We start from the raw sequence: 27,380 nt of genomic DNA on the forward strand, positions 1-27,380 counted from the left end.
GAATTTTTGGCAGAAAAATGTGAAAACAATGCAAGTGTGTGTAGATTTTCACAAGGCACTGTAAACAGTCTTCAAATATTATCTTACGAATAGAACTTCCAAGTCTAAACTTTGTAAGCCAGTGACGTTACCTTTCACCCTTAGTGCAGCGATACTGGATACAGTTCCATATTTGTTGCTTGCAGTGCAAGTGAATTTTCCAGAATCTTCAGGGAAGACTTCAGCAATGACCAAAGTGCATATTTCCTCTAAAGGGAATACAAAATTAGGGAGATGAGCACCAGATGAATGTCATTGTTGAAGTTCAGGCAACATGACTGATAGGTTAAAGTGCAGAAAATGTACTAGACTGAACTAAAATATAAAATGCAACATGTTGGTCCCATTTCTCATGAGCTGAAATTAAAGATCCCAGAAAAAGCACAAAAAGCTTATTTTTCTCAAATGTTGTGCACAAATGTGTTTACATCCCTGTTGGTAAGCATTTATCCTTTGCCAAGATAATCCATCTACCTAACAGGTGTGGTATATCAAGAAGCTGATTAAACAGCATGATCATTACACAGGTGCACCTTGAGTTGGGGACAATAAAAGGCCAATATAAAATGTGCAGTTTTGTTATGCAATGTCACATTTGTCTCAAGTTAAGGGAGCATGCAATTTGCATTCTGACTGCAGGAATATCCACCAGAGCTGTTACCAGAGAATTGAATGTACATTTTTCTCCCATAAGCCGCCCCCAACGTTATTTTAGAGTATTTGTCTGTACGTCCACATGGCCTCACAACCGCAGACCACGTGTAACCACCCCAGCCCAGGACCTCCACATCCAGCTTCTTCACCTGCGGGATGGTCTGAGACAAGTCACCCGGACAGCTGATGAAACACTGGGTTTGCACAACTGAAGAATTTCAGCAAAAACTGTCAGAAACCGTCTCAGGGAAAATCATCTGTGTGCACGTCGTCATCATCAGGGCTTTGACTTGACTGCAGTTTGGTGTTGTAACCAACTTCATTGGGCAAATGTTCATCTTCGATGTCCAGTGGCAAGCAGGAGAAGTGTGCTCTTCACGGATGAATCCCGGTGTCAACTGCATCGGACAGATGGCAGACATCGTGTATGGCGTTGTGTGTGCGAGCGGTTTGCTGATGTTGTGAACAGAGTGCCCAAGGTCGCGGTGGGGTTATGTATGGGCAGGCATAAGTCACAGGCAACAAACATAATTGCATTTTATCGATAGCAGTTTGAATGCACAGAGATACCGTAACAAGATCCTGAGGCCCATTGTCGTGCCATTCATCCAGTGCCATCACATTGTGTTTCAGCACGGTCCCATGTTGCAAGGATCTGTACACAATTCATGGAAGTATTCAATGGCCTGCATTACTCACCATACATGTCACCCATTGAGCATGTTTGGGATGCTCTGGATCAACGTGTACGACAGTGTTCCAATTGCCGCCAATATCCAGCAACTTCGCACAGCCATTGAAGAGGAGTGGGACAACATTCCACAGGCCACAATCAACAGCATGATTAACTCCATGCTAAGGAAGTATGTCGCGCTACATGAGGCAAATGGTGGTCACACCAGATACTGACTGGTTTTCTGATCCATGCCCATACTTTTTTTTAAAGGTATCTGTGATGAACATATGCACTGTTGAAGTCGGAAGTGTACATACACCTGAGCCAAATACATTTAAACTCAGTTTTTCACAATTCATGACATTTAATCCTAGTAAAAATTCCCTGTTTTAGGTCAGAATAATAGTAGAGAGAATTTATTTATTTCAGCTTTTATTTCTTTCATCACATTCCCAGTGGGTCAGAAGTTTACATACACTCAATTAGTATTTGGTAGCATTGCCTTTAAATTGTTTAACTGAAACGTTGTGGGTAGCCTTCCACAAGCTTCCCACAATAAGTTGGGTGAATTTTGTCCCATTCCTCCTGACACAGCTGGTGTAACTGAGTCAGGTTTGTAGGCCGTCTTTTACATTTACGTCTTGCTCGCACACGCTTTTTCAGTTCTGCCCACATATTTTCTATAAGATTGAGGTCAGGGCTTTGTGATGGCCACTCCAATACCTTGACTTTGTTGTCCTTAAGCCATTTTGCCACAACATTGGAAGTTTGCTTGGGGTCCATGTCCATTTGGAAGACCCATTTGTGACCAAGCTTTAACTTCCTGACTGATGTCTTGAGATGTTGCTTCAATATATCCACATAATTGTCCTTCCTCATGAAGCCATCTATTTTGTGAAGTGCACCAGTCCCTTCTGCAGTTAAACACCCCCACAACATGTTGCTGTCAACCCCATGCTTCACGGTTGGGAGGTTGTTCTCCAGCTTGCAAGCCTCCCCCTTTTTCCTACAAACATAACGATGGTCATTATGGCCAAACAGTTGTATTTATTTCATCAGACCAGAGGACATTTCTCCAAAAAGTAAGATCTTTGTCCCCATGTGCAGTTGCAAACTGTAGTCTGGCTTTTTTTATGGCGGTTTTGGAGCAGTAGCTTCTTCCTTTCTGAGCAGCCTTTCAGGTTATATCAATATTGGACTCGTTTAACTGTGGATATAGATACTTTTGTACAGCACCTTCACAAGGTACTTTGCTGTTGGTCTGGGATTGATTTGCACTTTTTGCTCCAAAGTATGTTAATCTCTAGGAGACATAACGAGACTCATTCCTGACCGGTATGACGGCTCTGTGGTCCCATGGTGTTTATACTTGTGTACTATTGTTTGCATAGATGAACATGGTACCAGGCGTTTGGAAATTGCTCCCAAAGATGAACCAGACTTGTGGAGGTCTACAAATTTTTGTCTGGGGTCTTGGCTGATTTCTTTTGATTTCCCCATGATGTCAAGCAAAGAGGCACTGAGTTTGAAGGTAGGCCTTGAAATACATCCACAGGTACACCTCCAATTGACTCAAATGATGTCAATTAACCTATCAGAAGCTTCTAAAGCCATGACATCATTTTCTGGAATTTTCCAAGCTGTTTAAAGGCACAGTCAACTTAGTGTATGTAAACTTCTGACCAACTGGAATTGTGATACAGTGAATTATAAGTGAAATAATCTGTTTGTAAACAATTGTTGGAAAAATGACTCATATCATGCACAAAGTAGATGTCCTAACAGACTTGCCAAAACTATAGTTTGTAAACAAGAAATTTGTGGAGTAGTTGAAAAATGAGTTTTAATGACTCCAACCTAAGTGTATGTAAACGTCTGACTTCAACTGTATATATGCGGATGACTCAACACTATACACGTCAGCTACTACAGCGACTAAAATGACTGTAATACTCAACAAAGAGCTGCAGTTAAGTTTCAGAGTGGGTGGCAAGGAATAAGTTAGCTGTAAATATTTAGAAAACTAAAAGCATTGTATTTGGAACAAAACACTCACTAAACCCTAAACCTCATCTAAATATTGTAATAAATCATGTGTAAATTGAGCAAGTTGAGATGACTAAACTGCTTGGAGTAACACTAGATTGTAAACTGTCATGGTCAAAACATATTGATGCATTAGTAGCTAAGATGGGGAGAAGTCTGTCTCCAATAAAGCGATGCTCTGCCTTCTTAACAACACTATCAACAAGGCAGGTCCTACAGGCCCTAGTTTTGTCGCACCTTGACTAATGTTCAGTCGTGTGGTCAGGGGCCACAAAAAAAGGACATAGGAAAATTGCAATTGGCTCAGAACAGGTTAACACGGCTGGCCCTTGGATGTACACAGAGAACTAATATTAATAATATGCATGTCAATCTCTCCTGGCTGAAAGTGGAGGTATTGACATGTTGAATGAACCAAGCTGTCTGTCAAAACTACTGGCACACAGCTCGGACACCCATGCATACCCCACAAAACATGCCACAAGAGGTCTCTTCACAGTCCCCAAGTCCAGAACATACTATGGGAGGAACACAGTACTATATAGAGCCATGGCTACATGGAACTCTATTCCACATCAAGTAACTGACACAAGCAGTACAATTACATTTAAAAAACAGATAAACACTTTATGGAACAGCGGGGACTGTGAAGCAACACAAACATTGGCACAGACACATGCATACACACACGATAACATACGCAATATACATACACATGGATTTAGTACTGTAGATATGTGGTAGTGGTGGAGTAGGGGCCTGAGGGCACACAGTGTGTTGTGGAATCTGTGAATGTATCGTAATGTTTTACATTTGTATAAACTGCCTTAATTTTGCTGGACCCCAGGAAGAGTAGCTGCTGCTTTGGCAGCAGCTAATGGGGTTCCATAATAAATACAAATACAAAACTCAGTAAAATCTTTGAAATTGTTGCCTGTTACTTTTTGTATAGCAACATGGTAGCTGTACTATGTAGCTGACCTACTGTATGTACGGTATATGTATAGTGAAAAATAAATACAGTAAGCCTCTGCATTGTAAAATATGTCTGCATTTCTATATACTGTATAATTATTGCTCAATAGATGGTCTTTTCTAAGATACAGAGAAGTAATACGCATTCATAAAAATGCATATGATGTAAATGAGCTGTTTTCCCCAATGGCACAGCAGCTACATTTGCTTCCATTCACGAGTGCTTCCCTGCGTTTCAGACACTCTGAAAGGCTCTGTAACCATGATAGTTCAACAGACACAGGTTGTTAAGGTTCCTTATAAGGTTGAGTTTTAGGAGGAGAAGTAAACTGTTTTTTATGCAGAGGAGTTACAGAAGCTACAGCCCCAGCCAGATACTCTAAACATCTGGAAAGAGGAATGATGTACACTGGTTCATAGAAAACATCACCTAAGCTACAGTAGGACTTTGACTTTCTGAGGCCATTGTATCTAATGATTGTATATTGTGAATAAAATGTACATATCAGTAACACATAACACAAAATATTTTGATACATGCAGAAATATGCTGCATCTTAAGATTTTACAATTGTATTAATTGTACCATGGCAGTCTCTCCTTTGCATAATTACGTACCTGATTCATCCATGGACCGAGGCTCTAAAAATGAAGAAAATGCTAATATATATTTAATCGTATGAAATCAGAGCTTTCTGTTCTTCATGCAGCCTTCTAAAAAACTTCCTCTACGTTTTTTTATTTTTTATACTTTAACAGTTTTCAAAATGCTTCCATTTATTAACTTCAAGTGAAAATGTACTAATAAACTAATACAAGAGAATTGAGGTAAATCACAGAACGTACCATAAGATGAATGTACATTATTCCGACACACAGTAAAGGAGGGAAGGTCTTGGTCTTACTCTTCTGCAGGATCCTGAAGTCAGGGGAGTCCTCTATGACAGTTCCTTCTCTGTACCAGTCCACCTTGGGGGAGGGGACTCCTTTTACACAGCACTCTAGCACCACCAGCTCGTTCTCCGATGCCAACAGGTCCTGCAGACTCTGAGGGGCCAAGTAGAGTGCACAGCCATCATACGTTTATCATCACACACAAAACATGCAGTTTCTTAATTAAGTACATGAGCTTTAAAAATGTACCATTATAAGACTATGTCATATTTTGTTCGAAGTTTGATGATGAAGTTGACATTGTACAGGTCTTCTAATTATTCATTGTGTGGATATAATATTAGCGGGGTACCTTTGTGAAAACAGGGGCAGCCATGATAGGCCTCCCGTCTAGACCTTGAGGATAGATGTCTGGACTTAGAGTATAGCTGTCTCCATTTAGGTTCTGAAAACAAAAGGATTTCATCAATTCAAGTGGAACTGACACCGTTTTAACTACTTTGCAGAAATTACATTAAACAAACACATAATCATACAAACACAATCATAATATTGGTCTAAAATATCAAATTCACATTTTATGCTTCAAAGCCAACTTTATAAGAGTTTAAAAAAAATAGGTAATATTTGACCAAAAAAAATGTAATTGTAGCTAGTTAGCTATCTAGCAACTGGACGGATGTCAAGATATCACTAGGGGCCTCATAAGCATTCCGTACGCACAAAATATGCCCTAAAACACGCATGCGCCAGTTGGCATTTATAAAAAACTGAACTTATCCTTCCGTAAACTTTAGACCATGCATATGCAGTTTCCATTGGCTCTAATAAATGGCTATTTTAATTTAATTGTTTTGATCTGAAAGTGAGCGCGGTTTATAACATACAGTAGAATTAAACAGGTGAACAGACAGTTGATCTTTTGCATTGAAGTGTGTAGGCTACCACTGTAGTTCAAAAATATATCTAAGTAGACAATGTTTCAGAATTCGGGTGCAGTGCAGCATATGTGTTTGGAAAAAGTCGGCTAAATGCCAAACATTATTGAATTCAAACGATCTGTTAAAAGTTGATAAAATTTTGCAATTGTTTTTGTCTATCAGAAACAGTCAAATACAAAAGGAAATGTTCTGCCAGAACCTCCAAAGACATTTGATCGCAAATTCGCAATTGCTATTTCATTTAGATACTGTCTTGGTCTAATTCCATTACTTCTAAAGTATACACAGTTTTACAACTGGCTTGATTTATAATGGGAAACGTATGGCGAGTGCCAAGTTTATAAATCTCAATATTTTTGTGCATGTGCAGTGTTTTCAGGGGGCTCATTTATAACAGTTACGTATTTCACACTTAATATTTGAGTGCGTAATTTCTGAAAATACTACTGTCTTTGGAGGTGATGGCAGAATGTTAAACTTTTGCAAGGACATTTGCTGTAGTCCTAGGCCATTTGACAGACAAAATATCTGTGGGATCCATTTCTGAAATGTCTGCGCATGTGCACAAATATTGAGATAAATAAACTTGCCGCACGCCATACACACTTATGTTCTCCTTATAAATCAGACCTGCCATGAAACTATGTGAACGACGTGAACGAGCATTAAAACTCTTCCTGGAAAATGCCCTCCATTCACCTTTTTAGAAAGTTGGGCCAATAACCGGAAGGTTGCTGGATCGAATCCCCGAGCTGACAAGGTAAATATCTGTCGTTCTGTCCCTGAGCAAGGCAGTGAACCCACTGTTCCCCAAGCGCCGAAGACGTGGATGACGATTAAGGCAGCCCTACGCACCTCTCCGATTCAGAGGGGTTGGGTTAAATGCGGAAGACACATTTCAGTTGAATACATTCAGTTGGACAACTGACTAGGTGTCCCCCTGTCCTTATCCCTTTCATGTAAGAAATAACATTTCAACCTGCAAACATTTCTCTCCGCCAACCATAGGGGTGTGAACAGTTTGTGTCATGAATAGTGCTTGTGCCGATAAAAATCGACGTGCATGGGATGATCCGAATGCTGTAAGGGAGGCCTGAGTGAAAAGGTTTGGGAACCCCTGCTGTAGAGGTGTGCACAGAATGTCACTGCAAAATATCAAAACAAACTAAATGCACGCTGCCTCTAGAGCGAATGCCTGTGCATTCTGCAAGTGATTGTATATTCCAAAACAATTGAGGATAGTAGGCTAAATGCTACAGCCCACACTTCTATGCGAAAGACTAATTGTTGTTCAATATATGTCGCACAGCAATACTGTAGCCTACCCTTATTTGTCAACTATTTTACATAAGATAGCTTTACTGTGTTGGCAATTTAAAAAAAATATTCTGCAGTAATTTATGCTGTGCTGGCAAGGATTGTGTCTATTTCTATAGGATAAAACAATAGCTAATTGTTGTCGACCTGTCAGCAGAACATTTGAATTCAACAATGTTTTGCATCAACTTTTCCTCCAACCTAAATATGTACTGTCCGTGAATTGTGAAACAATTGCAGTATTTATAGTAGCATACATATCGGCCTATTTCAATGTAGAAACGTCAACTGTTCACCTGTTAAATACGACTGAACATTATAGCATAAACCGAGCTACCTATGGGATTGCAAAACTTGAAATATACAGTAGCCTATTTATACTAGGCCAATTAAATGAGAGATGCGCATGGTAATTTGTTGTATAGCTACTTCAGGAATATGAACCCATCACGGCCACAAAATATGAGGAATTTACTCTGCAATGTTTGTGAAAATAAAATAAATAGATACATACGCATGGTTTACAAATGAGCCCTCTGGACTGGACAAGACTGCCAAGTTTTTATTTGTTTCATTTATTTACTGCACTGTCTCTTATTTGCCCAAACTTACAGCCACTTTCCCATTCATATTACTGTAGAATTTTCACAAATACTCTGAAAGGACTCTGTCATTTCCCAACATTTTATGAATGTATGAAAACATGAAGATTAGCATATCTACATGCGCTAGCTTGTCACACACACAAAAAAAATGCATCATATTCTTCCTGAGGGTGTATATGAATAGATCTTAATACCATTTAATGTTACTAAATTGGTGTCAGTTCCACTTTAAGTATCCAAACACAAATACACATTATTGTCAAGTACTGTGTGGGTCTTGAATAAAGATTACTGAGCAGAAAGGAACTTTTTTGACACATGCAGTATTACAGATATCATTCATTTACATTTAAATGTTTGCAGTATATTCAGGAGCCAGAGATTGAGAAGATTATTACCTCAGCTAGAGTCGTCTGTACGGCAGCAACCTGGGCAGGCAGTGTAGAGGAGACCACCTGGGTCAGCGGTAGTGCCGTGGTAGAGACTGTCTGTGTCGGTAATGGTGTGGACGTCACTGGGACACGTGATGGTGTTGGCAGTGACAGAACTGACGCCGTGTCCACAGGCGGTAGATCTAGAGTAGAAACTACCTGGACAGGTAACTGTGCTGACATCTCCTGGGCAGGGACCAATGTAAACGCCACCTGGGTGGATGGTGCTGTTGTCACCTCCGTAACAGGAAGGACATTAGTAGCTACCTGGACAGGTACAGATGCAGTGACTACCTGGCTAGAAGGCAGTGAGGTGGCCTCCTGTGGCTGAGACACAACACTGACCACTGGAGGTAAAGATTGGGCACCCGGCTGAGCTCGGGTCCTCTGTAGTCTTTAGGTTTACAAGAGAAACAGGATACATTGTTACTAATCAGGTCCCACTGGGCTAAAATGATGTTTAAAGTGTTGAAGTTACATACAGTTCCTTCAGGAAGAATTCATATACAACTGGACTTATTCCACATTTTGTTGTGTTACAGCCTGAATTCAAAATGGATACAATTGTTGTTTATTTCTTCATCCATCTACACACAATACCCCATAATGACTAAATTAAAACAATTTGTGGAAATGTATTGAAAATTAAATACAGAGATATCTCATTTACATAAGTATTCACATCCCTGAGTCAATACTTTTGGCAGCAATTACAGCTGTGAGTCTTTCTGGGTAAGTCTCTAAGATCTGTCCACATCTGGATTGTTGTTCATCATTGCTAGAGAACCATTTTCAGGTCTTGCCATAGATTTTCAAGTAGATTTAAGTCAAAACTGTAACTTGGCCACTCAGGAACAATCACTGTATCCTTGGTAAGAAACTTCAGTGTGGATTTGGCCTTGTGTTTTTTGCAATTGTCAAGCTGAAAGGTTATTTAATCTCCCAGTGTCTGCTGGAAAGCAGACTGAACCAGGGTTTCCTCTAGGATTTTGCCTGTGCTTAGCTCCATTTCTTTTTTATCCTGAAAAACTCCCCAGTCCTTAGCAATTACAAGCATAACGTGATTCAGTCACCACTATGCTTGACAATATGGAGAGTGGTCCTCTATAATGTGTTGTATTGGATTTGCCCCAAACACAACACTTTGTTTTCAGGGCAAAAAGTGAATTGCTTTTTTGCAATAATACATTAGTGCCTTTTTTGCCAACAAAGGCATGTTTTGGAATATTTTTTATTTTGTACAGGCTTCCTTCTTTTCACTCTGTCAATTAGGTTAGTACTGTGAAGTAAATACAATGTTGTTGAGCCATCCTCAGTTCTCCTATAACAGCTATTAAACACTAACTGTTTTGAAGTCACCATTGGCCTAATAGTAAAATCCCTGAGCGGTTTCTTTCCTCTACGGCAACTGAGTTAGGAAGGATGCCTGTATCTTTGTAGTGACTGGGTGAATTGATACATCCTCCAAAGTGTAATTAATAAATTCACCATGCTCAAAGGGATATTCAATGTTTGCTTTTTTTAACCAATAGGTGCCCTTCTTTATGAGGCATTGGAATACCTCCCTGGTCTTAGTGGTCGAATCTGTTTGAAATTCATTGCTCGACTGAGTGGCCTTACAAATAATTTTATGTGTGGGGTACAAAGATGAGGTAGTCATTCAAAAATCATGTTAAACACTATTATTGCACACAGAGTGAGTCCATGCAACTTATTAAGTGACTTGTTAAGCACATTTTTACACCTGAACTGATTTAGCTTGTCATAAACAAAGGGGTTGAATGCTTGGTGACTCAAGACATGTCAGCTTTTCATTTTATATTAATTTGTTTAAAAAAATCTAAAAAACATAATTCCACTTTGACATTATGGAGTACTGTGTGTAGGCCAGTGACACAAAATATCAATTTAATCCACTTTAAATGCAGGCTGTAACACAACTTATGGGGGAAAAAGGTCAAGGGGCGTGAATACTTTCTAAAGGCACTGTATGAGCTACACTGAGAGGCCTGTTCCATTGCAGAATGTAAACCTTTGAGCTTGCTTTTACTACCCAATTAAACGTTTTCCAATTATATTTTGAGTAGAGGAAGAGTAGAGTACTCACTGTGCAAGTTCAGAATGTTGTTCCCCCTCCGAATCTGTAGAGGAGGCACCTGTATAAAATATAAAAGAGGGTGATATGCAGCACACTAGTAGGGATGATCTTAGTATGATTGTCTATATTCATGTTTTAACTTAAAATTAAACATTTGTACCAGAGGAGATACTAATTAAATAGCAGTAATACTTTTTAGGTTGTATAGTAAGTATTTATGTGACGATGCGCTCTAGATCGGTCACTTGACTTGAAGGTCTAAACTCAATGGTCACCTTCGATGTAGATTTCTGCAGATGTCGAGTCTGTGCCGTAGAAGTTGGATGCAAAGCAAGAGTACCGCCCTGTGTCTTCCTCGAATGCCTCGGCAATGGTCAGAGAGTGCAACTCGCCGTTGTTGATGATCTGAATGTCAGGGCAGTTCTCCAGCTCCTTCCCCTCACAAAACCACCTGGAAAGCCACACAATTACATATGCTCCTTTTAGTGTCATTACATTAGCTATTCAGCTCATTGTGCGTAATCGCTGTATAACATCTAACTGCTTCCAACTTCAAAATATACACAGAGTGTACAAAACAGTAGGAACACAGAGTCGCACCCCATTTCGACTTCAATGCTTCCCAGAGTTGTGTCAAGTTGGCTGGATGTCCTAGGGTGGTGGATCATTCCCAATACACACGGGAAACTGTTGAGCGTGAAAAACCCAGCAGCGTTGCAGTTCTTGACACACTCAAACTGGTGCGCCTGGCACCTAATACCATACCCAATTCAAAGGCACTTAAAACTTTGGTCTTGCCCGTTCACCCTCTGAATGGCACAAATACAAAATCCATGTCTCAATTGTCTCAAAGCTTAAAAATCCTTCTTTAACCTGTCTCCTAAAAAATATCTACAGTGATTCAAGTGGATTTAACAGGTGGCATCAATAAGGGATCATAGCTGGATTCACCTGGTCAGTCTGTCAGGGAAAAAGAGCAGGTGTTCCTAATATTTTGTACACTCAGTGTAAGTTAAATGAAGATCCAATTGAGTTGACATATATATTTTCTGTATTGGCAACCCTCTTCCAGTCATAACTCATTCGTGTATGTGGTGAGTGTCTTGACCCAGCTCCCTCCCATTACGTATGTTTGGTCAACGACAAGTAAGTGTGGCTACAATCAGGTCAGGGGAAGAAGTTCTGGTAAGCACTCTTACACTGTAAAACAAGCCGCAACCACCACACCACCTTACCATGCCAAATGAGCCCTTAGTTACCACTTGCTATATGCCAATAGTGATCGATGTAAAATCTAAATGAATAATGTTCTGAAGATGAAAAATATACACTACTGTTATATACCTGACTGTGACTAGTTTAAAACCACCTCAACTAACGTAACGATTTTCTATAAATACCCCCAAAAGTTTACAGATTTGATAGAGAAAATGTATTTCTAGTTTTGTATTCTCTACTACAATATTCAGTTAAAGATGTTCAATTATGAATTTACATGAAGTTGTCTTTCAGGCTTCGTGTAAAAAAATGGCTAGTATTTCCAGTATGACATCAATGGAGTCCTTGATCTGCTAGAATGGCAACTCCATAAAGACACTTGTTAAATCAGAGATGATTTAACGGCCAAATACTAAACTTATATTATTTTACTAACTGGTATCCTCTGTACTAAAAAGCCGACCAGCCACCATGTCTCTGTACTGTAGATCTATTTTGGGAGGATGAGGCAATGATGCAGTGTAAAATATATCAGATAGACATGTAGACAAGAGTGTCTATGCGATCTCTTAGCAGAGTTCACCAGACATATGTATAAGTCAGCTACAAAGCCTTCAGACAGCTATGGGCCTAAACGATCCAGCATGAATGAATGTTCTGCATACACAGAAAAATAAAAAATTAAGTTGAGACTATGCAGTCAAATATAAATAATCAGTGTTACAGAATCCCCCTGCCGTGAGCGCTGTGGGACTAATTTTTAGCATTTGTGTTATTGTTTATGTCTGACTGGAGCTGTGCGGTCTGACTCTCACCCATCCTTTCCCTTTCTCCCCCTCCGGTGAGAGATCGACATCTCCTCCAGCTCATGCCTTCAGCCAAATCAGACAATAGCCATGTGTCTCAACACTGTGCACGCTCTAGCTATGCAGTCTCTCCAGGCCCTGATTGGCTAGCCAGCCTGACCCACACTCTCCAAGGGTGTAAATATTACCTGAATGGTGTTATTCCAGTCTGTGAGTGTGGGAAGACATAAACTCAGCAAAAAAAAAGAAACGTCCTCTCACTGTCAACTGCTTTTATTTTCAGCAAACTTAACATCTGTAAATATTTGTATGAACATAACAAGATTCAACAACTGAGACATAAACTGAACAAGTACCACAGACATGTGGTAACAGTAACAGTCAGAATCTGGTGTTGCCACCAGCTGCATTAAGTACTGCAGTGCATTTCCTCCTCATGGACTGCACCTGATGTGCCCGTTCTTGCTGTGAGAGGTTACTCCACTCTTCCACCAAGGCACCTGCAAGTTCCCAGACATTTATGGGGGGGAATGGCACCTGCCCTCACCCTCCGATCCAACAGGTCCCAGACGTGCTCAATGGGATTGAGATCCGGGCTGTTCGCCTGCCATGGCAGAACACTGACATTCCTGTCTTGCAGGAAATCACGCACAGAACGAGCAGTATTGCTGATGGCATCGTCATGCTGGGGGGTCATGTCAGGATGAGCCTGCAGGAAGGGTACCACATGAGGGAGGAGGATGTCTTCCCTGTAAGGCACAGCATGGAGATTGCCTGCAATGACAACAAGCTCAGTCCGATGATGCTGTGACACACTGCCCGAGACCATAACAGACCCTCCACCTCCAAATCAATCCCGCTTCCGAGTACAGGCCTAGGGTGTAATGCTCATTCCTTCGACGATAAATGTGAATCCGTCCATCACCCCTGGTGAGACAAAACCGCAACTCGTCAGTGACGAGCACTTTTTGCCAGTCCTGTCTGGTCCAGCGACGGTGGGTTTGTGCCCCGATTGTTACCGGTGATGTCTGGTGAGGACCTGCCTTACTGCGAGGACGATCAGCTGTCCGTCCTGTTTCCGTGTAGCGCTGTCTTAGGCGTCTCACAGTAAGGACATTGCAATTTATTGCCCTGGTCACATCTGCAGTCCTCATGCCTCCTTGCAGCATGCCTAAAGCACATTCACACAGATGAGCAGGGACCATGGGCATCTTTCTTTTGGTGTTTTTCAGAGTCAGTAGAAAGGCCTCTTTAGTGACCTAAGTTTTCATAACTGTGACCTTAATTGCCTACCGTCTGTAAGCTGTTAGTGTCTTAACGACCGTTCCACAGGTGCATGTTCATTAATTGTTTATGGTTCATTGAACAAGCATGGTAAACAGTGTTTAAATGTTTTACAATGAAGATATAAGTTATTTGGATTTTTACGAATTACGACAGGGTCCTGAAAAAGGGACGTTTCTTTTCTTGCTGAGTTTATGTGCATGGGATGCGTGACTACAAAAACCATCCCCATGTACATCTCCATGTTTATCTTCTCCTGTGTTAACTCTTGGGCTGCTTTATTCCCCTCTAACCAGGGCCGGTGTCAGTGAGTCACAGACCAGTAAAATACATAGAGACGGGTTGCTCTCTCTCACTCAATATTGGACAAAGTTTAAAATCAAACAAATCAGAATGCAATACACAGTATAAGCGGAGGATGTTCTGAATCCTTTTCTAGGATTGCAAGTCTGCTTCCCAATCTCTAACAGCAAAGGTTTGAGTTTATTCCAAGGGGAGGTGGTCCTCTGGTGTGCCCCCTAGAGAAGATGGAAAATCCCAATTGAGATTCTTATCAAGAAAGAGGATCCAGTGTCCAAAATATCCCTGATGCAATCACCCACTTTACTCCTGATGTGTGGCTGATACTTGGTCGCAATGTACATATAGGAGACATCACTGGAATGTACTGCCTAAGGTCCATCTGGCAAAGCATGTCAGTTCTAACGAGTAAGGGTCTAATTTGAAAGTATGAGTAATAGAGTAGCTGGCTAATCTCTACGTAGACTGACTGCCTGGCTGCTGCACCTGTCAAGGCTATTTTCCCTCCAGACTCCCGCCCTAGAGAGGAAAGCCCCCCCCTCAGAAAGCCCCAAAGCCTAGGAAGGCTATGACTGGGTGTCTCAATTGCATACACACAATATTAAACAGACTGAGAATATGCACAATACCATTCTCTGACACACCAGGGCTACTAAATCCTAGGAGGTGATACAGAGCACACTTAAAGCTAGAATCCTTCATTGAAACAATAACAAAGCGGCCACCCTGCCTGTGTTTTGGTAAAAAGTGGAGGCAGGGGCCTGGAGAAATGTAACCACTTTCAAATGAATAGACATATATGGATGCAAGGACTGACCATCCATGATCTCAAAATGATAGTTGTAACCATGTTTTGAGGCTATACAGTGTTTGTTTACATTTACATTGTTCAAAAACGTTGTAATAAAAAAAGCTTGTATTTTGGGTTCTGATGGGGTACGACAGTTGAACTGAGCTCATGAGGCGTTTGTAAGATATATCAGTGGGTATATATATATAATTCATTTATAAGTCAAAAATGGATGTAGTGAACATAACCACGACATCAAGAACGAACCCAAGTTAACACACCAACTGACAGATAGAGCTTGGCACTGTACACAGCTGCTAACAAAATTACATGACACATCATATGAAATACTAAGCGAAGAGGCAAAAGCTCCTTAATATATTGATAATGATAAAACATCTAGCATGGAGAGTGAGCAAAACATGAACTCATACACAAGCACAATACACTGACAATCTATAGAGCCTTAATACATTGACACAATACAAATAAAATCAGACAACATAACAGCACTAAGAACTGACATAAAACACAATATAACATTTCAAATACACACCTATCATATCAACTGTTTTACCAAATCCTACTTTAACGTTTCTAACAATTCAGCCAATTCCATTACACCACAAGACACTAATGTGCCCAGTGCCACTGCCAGTCCCAAAATGGAGAGAGACATCAGTGACCGGAGCGTGTCAGTAGGTTAGCATCGTCTAGTGAGACCTTCAGCTGGCCCCCGCTTATTCTGACCGCTCAGGTGACCTCTCTCTGTCTATCAATTCAAGCAGGAATCTTTGCACAACGGTTCAAACTAGTACACCACATTCTGTTCCTGTTATTTCTTGGCAAATAGGCCACAATCTGTGTTCAGATATTTAAGAATATTATTATGAGCTGATAAAAACCCACGGGCATTTAGAGTGCTGCACACAAACACTGCAATGATCTAATGTTACAGACATAAAACAGAACACACAGCACTTTGTCAGCTGTTTGCTAAAATCACCTGTCAAACATGCAGATCTCCCTTGACGTCTTAGAAAACGGAAAACTTTGTCTTGACTATCCCACACAGAGCATTGTCACAATCGACATATCTTATGACAAACACAGTGACAGTTGTATTGTCTAACTAATAGCTGATCTATACTTAGGAATTGTGACACTTCTCTGAGTTTACTGTACCCTCTCACTAAAAGTACTGGAGTCCATGGGTATCCGTATGTAAATACCAGCTCAGTATCATGAATACACCGAGGCATATCTGAATATTTGCAAATTCAAGCCCAAACAAGCAAATATTACCCTGAGATCATTTACAAAATACCTGTAAAAACAGATGTTCTTACTGGCCTTCTTTTCTTTGAAACAAAAGAAAGCCATACATTTCAAAATGTGTTTAACAGCCGAGAAGAGATCAACATCCGACGAGCTTCTCCTTCACGTCTCTATGGATTAAAATGACAGTGTCAACAACATTCTGAATATCTTAATTGTCTCACTTTGCATCTTATTGCTCACTCACCCTTGATTCCTGCACTTCTTTCATATGTCAATTTAGATTGGGCTCCCGAGTGGCACAGTGGTCCAAGACACTGCATCCCAAGACACTGCATCCCAGTACAAGAGGCGTCACTGCAGTACCTGGTTCGCATCAAGGCTGCATCACATCCGGATGTGATTGGGAGTCCCATAGGGCGGCACAAAATTGGCACAGCGTCGTCCGGGTTTGGCCAGGGTAGGCCGTCATTGTAAATAAGAATTTGTTCTTAACCTGACTTGCCGAGTTAAATTATTATTATATATTTTTTTAAATAATGTCTTCAACAGTAAAATAATCAAATTGTACTCAGATTATGCTATGTGATGAGTAATCTCCTGTTTTCAGGCGCATACATTGCCTTCGGAAAGTATTCAGACCCCTTACAGTCTTAAAATAACTCAGCAATCTACTCACAGTACCCCATAATGACAAAGTGAAAACAGGTTTTTTTTTTTTTTTTTGCAAGGAATTTTTTTTATAAATACCTTATTTACGTAAGTATTCAGACCCTTTGCTATGAGATTTGAAATTGAGCTTAGGTGCATCCTGTTTCCATTGATCATCCCTGAGATGTTTCTACAACTTGATTGGAGTCCACCTGTGGTTAATTCAATTGATTGGACATGATTTGGAAAGGCACACACCTGTCTATATTAGGTCCCACAGCATGTCAGAGCAAAAAACATGCCATGAGGTTGAAGGAATTGTCTGTAGAGCACATAGACAGGATTGTGTCAAGGCACAGATCTGGGAAAGGGTACCAAGACATGTCTGCAGCATTGAAGGTTCCCAAGAACGCAGTGGCCTCCATCATTCTTAAATGGAAGAAGTAAGCAATCGGGGGAGAAGGGCCTTGGTCAGGGAGGTGACCAAGAAACCAATGGTCACTCTGAAAAAGCTCCAGGGTTCCTCTGTGGAGTTGGGAGAACCTTCCAGAAGGATAACCATCTCTGTAGCACTCTACCAATCAGGCCTTTATGGTAGAGTGGCCAGATGGAAGCCACTCTTCAGTAAAAGGCACATGACCGCCTGCTTGGAGTTTGCCAAAAGGCACCTAAAGGACTCTCTTGATGAAACCAAGTTTGAACTCCTTGGCCTGAATGCCAAGCGTCACATCTTGAGGAAACCTGGCACCATCCCTACGGTGAAGCATGGTGGTGTCAGCATCATGCTGTGGGGATGTTTTTCAGCGGCAGGGACTGGGAGACTAGTCAGAATCGAGGGAACGATGAACAGAGCAAAGTTACAGAGATCCTTGATGAAAACCTGCTCCAGAACACTCAGGACCTCAGACTAGGGCGAAGGTTCACCTTCCAACAGGACAATGACACTAAGCACACAGCCAAGACAATGCAGGAGGGGCTTCGGTACAAGTCTCTGAATGTCTTTGAGTGGCCCAGCTACAGCCCAGAATTGAACCCGATCGAACATCTCTGGAGAGACCTGAAAATAGCTGTGCAGCAACACTCCTTATCCAACCTGGCAGAGCTTGAGAGGATCTGCAGAGAAGAATGGGAGAAACTCCCCAAATAAAGGTGTGCCAAGCTTGAAGCATCATACCCAAGACTCAAGACTGTAATTGCTGCCAAAGGTGTTTCAACAAAGTACTGCTTAAAGGGTCTGAATTCTTATGTAAATGTGATATTTCCATTCATTTTAAAACCTATTTTTGCCTAGTCATTATGGGGTATTGTATGTAGATTGATGAGGGGGAAAACGTTTTAATCAATTTCAGAATAAGGCTGTAACGTAACAAAATGTAGAAAAAGTAAAGGGGTCTGAATACTTTCCGAATGCACTGTATACTCCACTGCTTTGATTGGTGTAACGTTAGCTAGAAACCACAAGTGTCTATCCAGATAATAAAAAGGCACCCGCGAACTAAAATACAAGGAACTTATAGTTGCATGTAATTTGCACCTGCATGATCATGAGCAAAGTCATTCTAGCCAATCATTTCACTTCCCCTGTGAGAACCATGAGTATGGGCTGATTTGGCTTTGCTGTACCACAACCAAAACCTGCCAGCAAGCCTACCTACCAAAAAAAAAGTAAAGATATCAGAATAGAAAATTACATTAGTAAAAGTTAGTCACCCAGTAAAATACTACTTGAGTAAAAGTTTAAAGTATATGGGTTTAAATATACTTAAGTATCAATAGTAAATGTAATTGCTAAAATATACTTAAGTATAAAAAGTAAAAGTATGAATAATTTAAAATGTCTAATACTAAGCAAACGAGAAGGCACCATGTTTTCATGTCAACAGGAAGTATTATTAAAGAGATGCTTTACATTGAAATACAGACAGAGATGTCGTAGTCCCAGAGTTAATGATCCAAGGTCAGTTTTGCTTAATCAAGCTCTCTCTCTATCCATCGTTCTCATCTGCAGGTATGTTTTGATGTGAGAGAGGAAGCCAGTCCCATCAGTGCCACCTCACCCGCTCTTAAAATAGCCTTGAGACCCCAGTTGGCCCGAAGGTTGGTTAGGAGACACCGCAATTGTGATGAACTGAGAGAATATTAGGGTAGCACTGTAATTCATTAATCACATGCTGTCTGCCTCTGTTCTTACCTCTTTCCCTTTCTGTCTTCTACACCTATCTCCCCACCCCGTCTTTCTTCCTCATTTTATAATGCACACCATAGGTTCATTGAAGTACAGATTGAATGTGTATTTATAATATAATATTACAATTATCATAATTATAATGCATGTATTATGTATTTACAACACCTGGATAATGAACTTCTTTCAATAAAGCGTTTCACATTCTCCACTGGTTGAAATTAAGCATCTCATTGAAATACTACACCTATCCTGTCCTCAGATTAATGCAGATGAAGGGAGTTAGATATGCATAGGTTTTCTTTTCTGTATATATGAATTACAAATCAGCCTTTACTTAAATCTTGTTTCTAGTCTATTGCATAGTTACAATATGTAATCATTGATGTCCCAGGCGAAGGAGTGGTAAACACTGTTGAAGTGTATAATTGTAATATATACATGCAGACACAGCATCATTCAAATAATGATAATAACTACAGTACATGTATATTGGACTTGCATCCTAGGCACAATGAAGTTATTATTTCTACTCTATCCATAGGCTTCATTAATAATGCCATTCAGACTTGAAGTTGATACAACAACTATGATAGCTGAGGTGCATAGATCGGCTACATACTGTAGCTAGCTACACATCCATAGTCATACAGTTATTTTTATCCCCCACTACACAATAAGCAAGTAAATAGTTAGCTAGCTATGTTACTTCAGCTGCATTGCAAGGCAAGCTCACACAATTGTACATTCAATTTGCAGTAAATGCTTTAGCTAGCTAGATTCTATTCATCCACTGTTTCACAATACGACAGCCTGGTTTGCTGGTTTTTCTCAGGAGCCCCTAAAACATGAAACCCCACGAATTATGAATTCATTCTCCTGTCATAACACTAGCTAGCTAGCTGGTTAATGTTAGCTAGTCAGCTAACTTGCTAAATAACGATTTTCGTAAATTAACTTTATGACAAAAAAATATGCACAAACATTTGTCTCTATATTAACGAACATACTCCTCTCAAATGTAAATGTTTTGCTTGACTCGTTATGATTTTATAACTACTTACATTTGATTCCACCGTAATGTTTTGTCAGCCATCTTCACCCAGGGACGGGCGTCAAATTCGTCATTGGAACCACTCGATATGATTGGTCATATAAAAACCTTTGGACCCAAATGCATAATGAGTGCTCTATCTCCCCCTTGTGGTGGTCTGGAGCAATGAAGCCATGACACTGGGTACCTCTAAATCCCGCGGTGTAAGCTTGCAACTTTTAAAAGGAGGAACCACTGTGTGTGTGTGTGTGTGTGTGTGTGTGTGTGTGTGTGTGTGTGTGTGTGTGTGTGTGTGTGTGTGTGTGTGTGTGTGTGTGTGTGTGTGTGTGTGTGTGTGTGTGTGTGTGTGTGTGTGTGTGTGTGTGTGTATATATATATACACACACGTGTGTGTGTGCGTGCGTGCATATATATATATATATACATACACACACAGTGATTCCTCCTTTAAAAGTTGCAAGCTTACACCGCGGGACTTAGTACCTTAGGTACCCAGTGTCAAACTAAGCACACACATGCTTAGTTTGTAAATTATGTAAATTATTATGTTGGAGCATGCCCCTTGTTATCCGTGTATATTTTATCCGTGTATATTTTCCTGTCATGCCAAGCATTCAAAATGTAACGAGTACTTTTGGGTGTCAGGGAAAATGTATGGAGTAAAAAGTAAATAATTTTCTTTAGGAATGAAGTGAAAGTTGGCAAAAATATAAATCGTAAAATTAAAGTACATATACCTCCAAAAACTACTAAGTAGTACTTTCAAGTATTTATACTTAAGTATTTACACCACTGGTAGTGATGGGGTAAAAAAAAAAATCTAGTTACATATCAGTATATTATTTTTTACGATATATTGTATCGCCTTGACAATATCTTAATATTATTTTTGCGCTAGTTAGCTGTACCTGCACCAAAGCTCCAGTATATTTCCTTCATAGCATGTTCTCAAACTTCTTTTTAAATAGGGACTTTTATTTCCATGACTGATCGAAACTCGTTTTCTCATGGCTCCCTCTTGTCCCTCTGCAGCAGACATATGGGGTGAGCAATAAGTTTGGAACATTGAATCGCAATAAAATCACAGTATCGAATTGCAATACACATAGAATCGGGAGAATCGCAATACTGTGCCTTGAGAAAGTACTCACACCTCTTCATTTTTTCCACATTTTGTTACGTTACAAAGTGCGATTTAATTGCCATTTTTTCTCAACGATCTACACCAAGCACTCTGTAATGTCAAAGTGGAAGAAGAATTCTAATTTTTTATATTTTTTATGAATGGAAAATAAAACATACATTTCATTAAAAGTACTCAACCCTCTGAGTCAATACATGTTAGAATCACCTTTGGCAGTAATTACAGATGTGAGTCTTTCTGGTTAAGTTTCTAAGAGCTTTGCAAACCTGGATTGTAAAATATTTGCCCATTATTCTTTTTAAACTTCTTCTAGCTCTGTCAAGTTGGCTGTTGATCATTGCCAATGGTTTAAAGTATTTAAGTAAAAAATACTTTAAAGTACCATTTAAGTCATTTTTTGGGGGGGTATCTGTACTTTACTATTCATATGTTTGACTACTTTTACTTTGCTACATTCCTAAAGAAAAACTGTACTTTTTACTCATTACATTTTCCATGATGTCCAAAAGTACTCGTCACATTTTGAACACTTAGCACGAGAGGAAAATGGTTCAATTCACTCACGTATCAAGATAACATCCCTGGTCATCCCTTTTGCCTCTGATCTGGCGGACTTACTAAACACAAATGTTTTGTTGTAAATTATGTCTGAGTGTTGGAGTGTGCCCCTGGCTATCTGGGGAGGGAATAAAAAATAGTGCACCCTTTACTTTTGATACTTAAGTATATTTAAAACCAAATACTTTTATATAAGTAGTATTTTACTGGGTGACTAACTTTTACTTGAGTAATTTTCGATTAAGGTATCTTTACTTTTACTCAAGTATGACAATGGTACTTTTTCCACCACAGATCTTTGCTTGACAGCCATTTTCAAGTCTTGACATAGATTTTCAAGCCAAATTAAATCAAAACTGTAACTATGCCACTCAGGAACATTTAATGTCATCTTGGTAAGTAACTCTAGTGTATATTTGGCCTTGAGGTTTAGGTTATGGCTCTGCTGAAATGTGGATTTGTATCCCAGTGTCTGTTGGAAAGACTGAACCAGGATTTCCTCTAGGACTTTGCCTGTGCTTAGCTCTGTTCCTTTTCTTTTTATCCCCAAAAACTCCCTAGTCCTTGCCGATGACAAGCATACCCATAACATAATGCAGCCGCCACCATGCTTGAAAATAGAAGACTGGTACTCAATGATGCGTTGTGTTGGAATTACCCCAACCATGATGCTTTGTATTCATTTCTTTGCCACATTTGTTGCAGTATTACTTTAGTGCTTTATTTAAAACAGAATGTATGTTTTGGAATATTTGTATTATGTACAGGCTTTCCTTCTTTTCATTGTGTCATTTAGGTTACCATTGTAGAGTAACTACAATGTTTTTGATCCATCCTCAGGTTTCTCCCATCACAGCCATCCAACTCTAACTGGTTTAAAATCACCGTTGGCCTCATGTTGAAATCCCTGAGCGGTTTACTTCCTTTCTGTCAACTGAGTTATGAAGGACGCCTGTATCTTTGTAGTGACTGTGTGTATACTTCACCATGCTCAAAAGGATATTAAAATGTTCACCCATCTACCAATAGGTGCCCTATGTTGCGAGGCAATTAATAACCTCCCTGTTCTTTGTCGTTGAATCTGTGCTTGAAATTCAACTGCTTGACTGAGGGACCTTACAGATAATTGTATGTGTGGAGTACAGAGATGGGGTAGTCATTCAAAAAGCATGTTAAACACCATTATTGCACACAGAGTTAGTCCATGCAACTTATTATCTGACTTGTTAAGCACATTTTTACTCCTGAAGTTATTTAGGTGTGCCATAACAAAGGGGTTGAATACTTAGTGACTCAAGACATTTCTCCTTTTCATTTTTTATTAATTAGTAAACATTTCTAAAAACATAATTTCACTTTGACATGATGGGGTATTGTGTGTAGATCTGTGACACAAAAACAAAATTTTATACATTTTAAATGCAGGCTAGAGCACAACAAAATATGCACTATATAAACTATTTCTCAAGCAAGAATTTTGCTAGGACTGTCCGAGTGGTCTGAGTGGGGAGGCGAAAACTGAAAACTGGCTGTTATTGGCAGACAGGTTTGGAACTCTCTTTGTTATTGGTCTATTAACCAATTGACTGCATGGTGATGTCACTATGGAAAGCCGAAACCCTTGCCTTTGCACACCTGCTGATTATAAGGTCCTGTGTAGATTGAATTTTCAACAAGCAACTATCAGGAATTAACACTGATCAAATGTTGTCACACTTTTACAGTGTTAGTTTCATCAGCTGTTGTATAATATGATACAAAACTTTTAAATTTGACTGCACCGGGCCTTTAAGCTGACTTTAGCCACTGTAACTCACATTGTTTTTTTTAGATAGGATTAGCTCAAATTAGCAGTGGCTATTTAAATACATTTTAACTACGGATGACAGTTTCTCTTTGCCCCATAAACTTCTTTCAGACGAAGTGTAAAAGTCGAGGTATGTGTAAAAAAAAAAAAAAAAGGGAAGATATCCTTTAAATTAAGAAGATATGAAACTTTGGCTACCTAAACACTAACATTCAGTGAGGTTGACCGTTTGGTTAGCCTTACCGGACTTCGGGCATGGGGAGTCCTCGAACAATGCAGTCCAGCTGTACCTTGCTTCCCTCCAGCACCTCCCTGCTTTTCAGTTTTTGGATGAAGTGAGGGGGCTCACAGATGGAGTCGGCTGTGTACACCCCGCGGGTGATCTCCACCAGGGCAGGGCTTTCAGCCTCATCATACTGCTCCTCAGTAGTCCTCCAGTCCTGCATGGGGATGTAAGCATGCCCAAACCCTGGATCCATGCCCAAACCCTGGACTTCTGATGGCTGAATGCTGAAAGGATTAGTAGGCCTCTCCATCTCCATTTCCGTTTCGAAGTCTTGGAGAAGAATGGTTCGTTCCCTGTTGTCTGCATTCAGGGAGTAAACGCTCCCATCCACTTCACCCTTGTTGGCTCTGCTCCTATGAGTTTTGCATGATCTGGGCCGTATCCTTTTGGAGCTGTTAGCCTTGAACAGAGAGGAGAGCTCCTCGATGAAGTCTGCTGCCTTGTTGAGGAACTCCTTCTTGGACTGGGTCCCCAGGCCGTACTCTGGAGTGTTCATCCCCCTAGCCCCTGGCCTCTTAAAGTCCTCAAAGGCCTCCCTGGCCACCCAGTTGTTCTTCATTGTAATGTCCTGGATGATGGACGGTGGGAACGTCTGTCTGTCTGTCCTCGTGTCGTTGTCCTGGATGGACGGTGGGTACAACTCTCTGTCTGTCCGTGTCTCATTGTCCTGGGTGGATGATTGGGACAGTGGATATTTCTGTCTGTCGGTCCTTATTGCGTTGTCCTGAATGGACAGTTGGGATGGCTGATATATCTGTTTGTCTATCCTTATCACATTGTCCGGTATGGACAGAGGTGAGAATGACCGTCTCTCTGGGAAGAATGTTGCATGTGTTGGTAGGGGTTCTTTTAATTCCAGGTCAGGCTGGGTGTCGGGAGTGTTGGATGCAGTGGAGGTGACAGAAAGGGTGACCGGGGCCTTGAACTCTGTCCTCTCCTCGCCGGCCTCGTGCCCGATAGCCTGACAGGCCAGGTTGACACTCTTATCCAATTCTTCCTGGTTCAGGAAGGCTGAGAGGTCTGGGATCTGGGGTTGGGGCTTGTCCTGCCCCGTGGAGTCCTCCGCCTTGCCTTTGAGGGGCACATAGACCAGGTGCCACGAGGAGTCGGAACGGCTCATGCCGCTGTGTCTCTGGTGCGCCCTCGCTTCGGCCAAGTAGTTCTCTCTCAAGAGCTGAGACAATGATGTAGGCTGGTTCACATTGTTCTCTTGCATGCTGTTGGGAAATAAGAGGGTTTCATACTTTAACTTGATTGTGACTCATTTTAGTGTGTCAGTGCATAATGTATTCCCCCCTGTGAAAATTCATAATTACACTTCCATTTAAATTTGTTCGAACATGAATCATTTAGAAACTTATAATAAATCAATGTTTCTACATTCATTGAATATTTGACAGAAATAATGCAATCTGTGTTCCACTTGTGGCTCACAATAAATTCCTATTTTAGCATTCATTATTACCTTGCTTTTCCCAATCTTCTATCTTTCAATTGCAATGAAAATGCACAGTATATCATGCACAAATACCACTCCCCCAAAAACTGTCTTTCTTTGGAATGTTGGATCATAATTCTCCCACAAAATCACCAAGCAGCCACATGGCTTGCAATAAGGGCACAGTAACAAACCTGACTAGTGAGTGCAACTGCTCAATATGACTAATTGTTTCAATGACATACAAAATATCTTGTTTCCATATTCATTGCCCCCCACCCCCACCCCAAAAAAGAAAGAAAATTAAGACTAGAGCATCATTGCTATTTGAATAATAATTACAAGCCTGCCAATGCAGAAAAATGTGTTAACCCAGTTCAAAACCACAATGCATTCAATACGACTTAAAAAGAGTACTCCATTTTAATTTCAAAACATCTTAAACTCCGTGGCCCCAGACAGAGATTCGTTTCATGCATGAACATTGGATCGTGCCCAACTTTTCAGTGCATTTAAGATATGTTTCTTTCATCATGTCCAGCCTTTAAACAGCTTTTTGGCTCTGAGTAGTTATTGAATCCAGAAATGGGATATGGTACACAGATGCTACTGACACTCAAATCTGTGCAATTAAGAGAGGCAGCAATGCCCTTCTAATAGACCTGCAGCTGCTGTATACACAAATCCTTTGCAAACAGCCTCCAAGCCCCCCAAGTCATATCTAATTATAGTAAGGGCTCAGTTTACAAGAAGAAAAAGGTCCTCCTGGTCTTCTGTGCACTCAACAAGGATTTGATCACCTACCAAAACTCAAATGACACATACAAATAATTGTGAGTTTTTGAGGGTGATACTGAACACTTAGAAAAACACTACGTCACCCCCCTCACAGACTGGAAATACAGACCCTGGCTTAAATCAGCAGCACTGCCTGCCCAGGTTCATGGTAGAATTAATAAGACACATAAGTCACTTCAAATTCAATGATATAAGCCCATGCTTGACCAATAAAGTAGGTTTATGTCAGACTTGCTGAGTTTACTGTACATACCAATTAATATGTGGGGCAGCATGTAGCCTCGTGGTTAGAGAATTGGGCCAGTAACCGAAAGGCTGCTGGATCAAATCCCTGAGCTGACAAGATAATAATTATGCCCCTGAACAAGGCAGTAAACCCACTGTCCCCTGCTAGGCTGTCACTGTAACTAAGAATGTGTTTTTAACTGACTTGCCTAGTTAAATAAAGGTTTAATAATATATATATATAAATATGCAGATGTATGAACCCAAATGAGGGTCAATGAACAAGAGATAATTGGGGTTGGGTGTTTTACCTTCAAATAAACCCCAGCGGGCCCCGGCTGGAGCTGGCGGTAATCCTCGGAGCGCACCTGTGCTCAAAGAGAGGGGATTCCAGTCTTCCAGTGGTGGCCACCTGGGAAAATGTGGACAGGGGGCAACTGGCCCAGATGGATTCCCAATTTATTGCACAGAGTTAACCTTGGAGTTTACTGGAAAATATGGAGGCAAGTAGCTAGGGAAACCTGCCACCGGTAAAAGTAGTGACATTTGTCAGCACACTAGTCGCAAGTTATTTTGGGATGACCAGGACCATGTGCCTGAGTGGCATCCCAGTTCATTGGCCAGTGGGGGCGTTCTGGAAAGAGATTCCTCCTCCGGAAGAGAAGCACCGGTCAAAGCACGACCACTCCACTGAATTAGAAGCCCCTTGTTGAGCCTCTGACACACTAGGGTTAACACAGCGGATTACTGGTGTTGATTAACAGCACTGTAAGTGCTCTCTGTGAACTAGCTGAAGGGGAATTATCATAGAGCCCTGTCAAATATATTGACTAATGATTATATACACATACTGCGTCATTCAACTAAGACATGCAAGCACAA

The 27,380-nt window shown here is 40.6% G+C and overlaps 1 protein-coding gene across 1 annotated transcript; it reads right to left on the reverse strand.

Moving 5' to 3' along the window:
• Window positions 1–78: 78 nt before the first annotated feature.
• Window positions 79–27,044, reverse strand: LOC118362045 (palladin-like). The gene is made up of 8 exons (XM_035742256.1): window positions 26,810–27,044; window positions 23,995–25,254; window positions 10,952–11,127; window positions 10,686–10,734; window positions 8,546–8,972; window positions 5,637–5,729; window positions 5,296–5,437; window positions 79–248 (listed from the first exon to the last, which is right to left on the reverse strand). The coding sequence occupies exons 2-8, from the start codon at window positions 25,251–25,253 to the stop codon at window positions 79–81; spliced, it is 2,316 nt and encodes a 771-aa protein (XP_035598149.1). The 5' UTR covers window position 25,254; window positions 26,810–27,044.
• Window positions 27,045–27,380: the final 336 nt, after the last annotated feature.

This window comes from Oncorhynchus keta, chromosome 2 (genome assembly GCF_023373465.1).
Source record: "Oncorhynchus keta strain PuntledgeMale-10-30-2019 chromosome 2, Oket_V2, whole genome shotgun sequence".
NCBI lineage: Eukaryota > Metazoa > Chordata > Actinopteri > Salmoniformes > Salmonidae > Oncorhynchus > Oncorhynchus keta.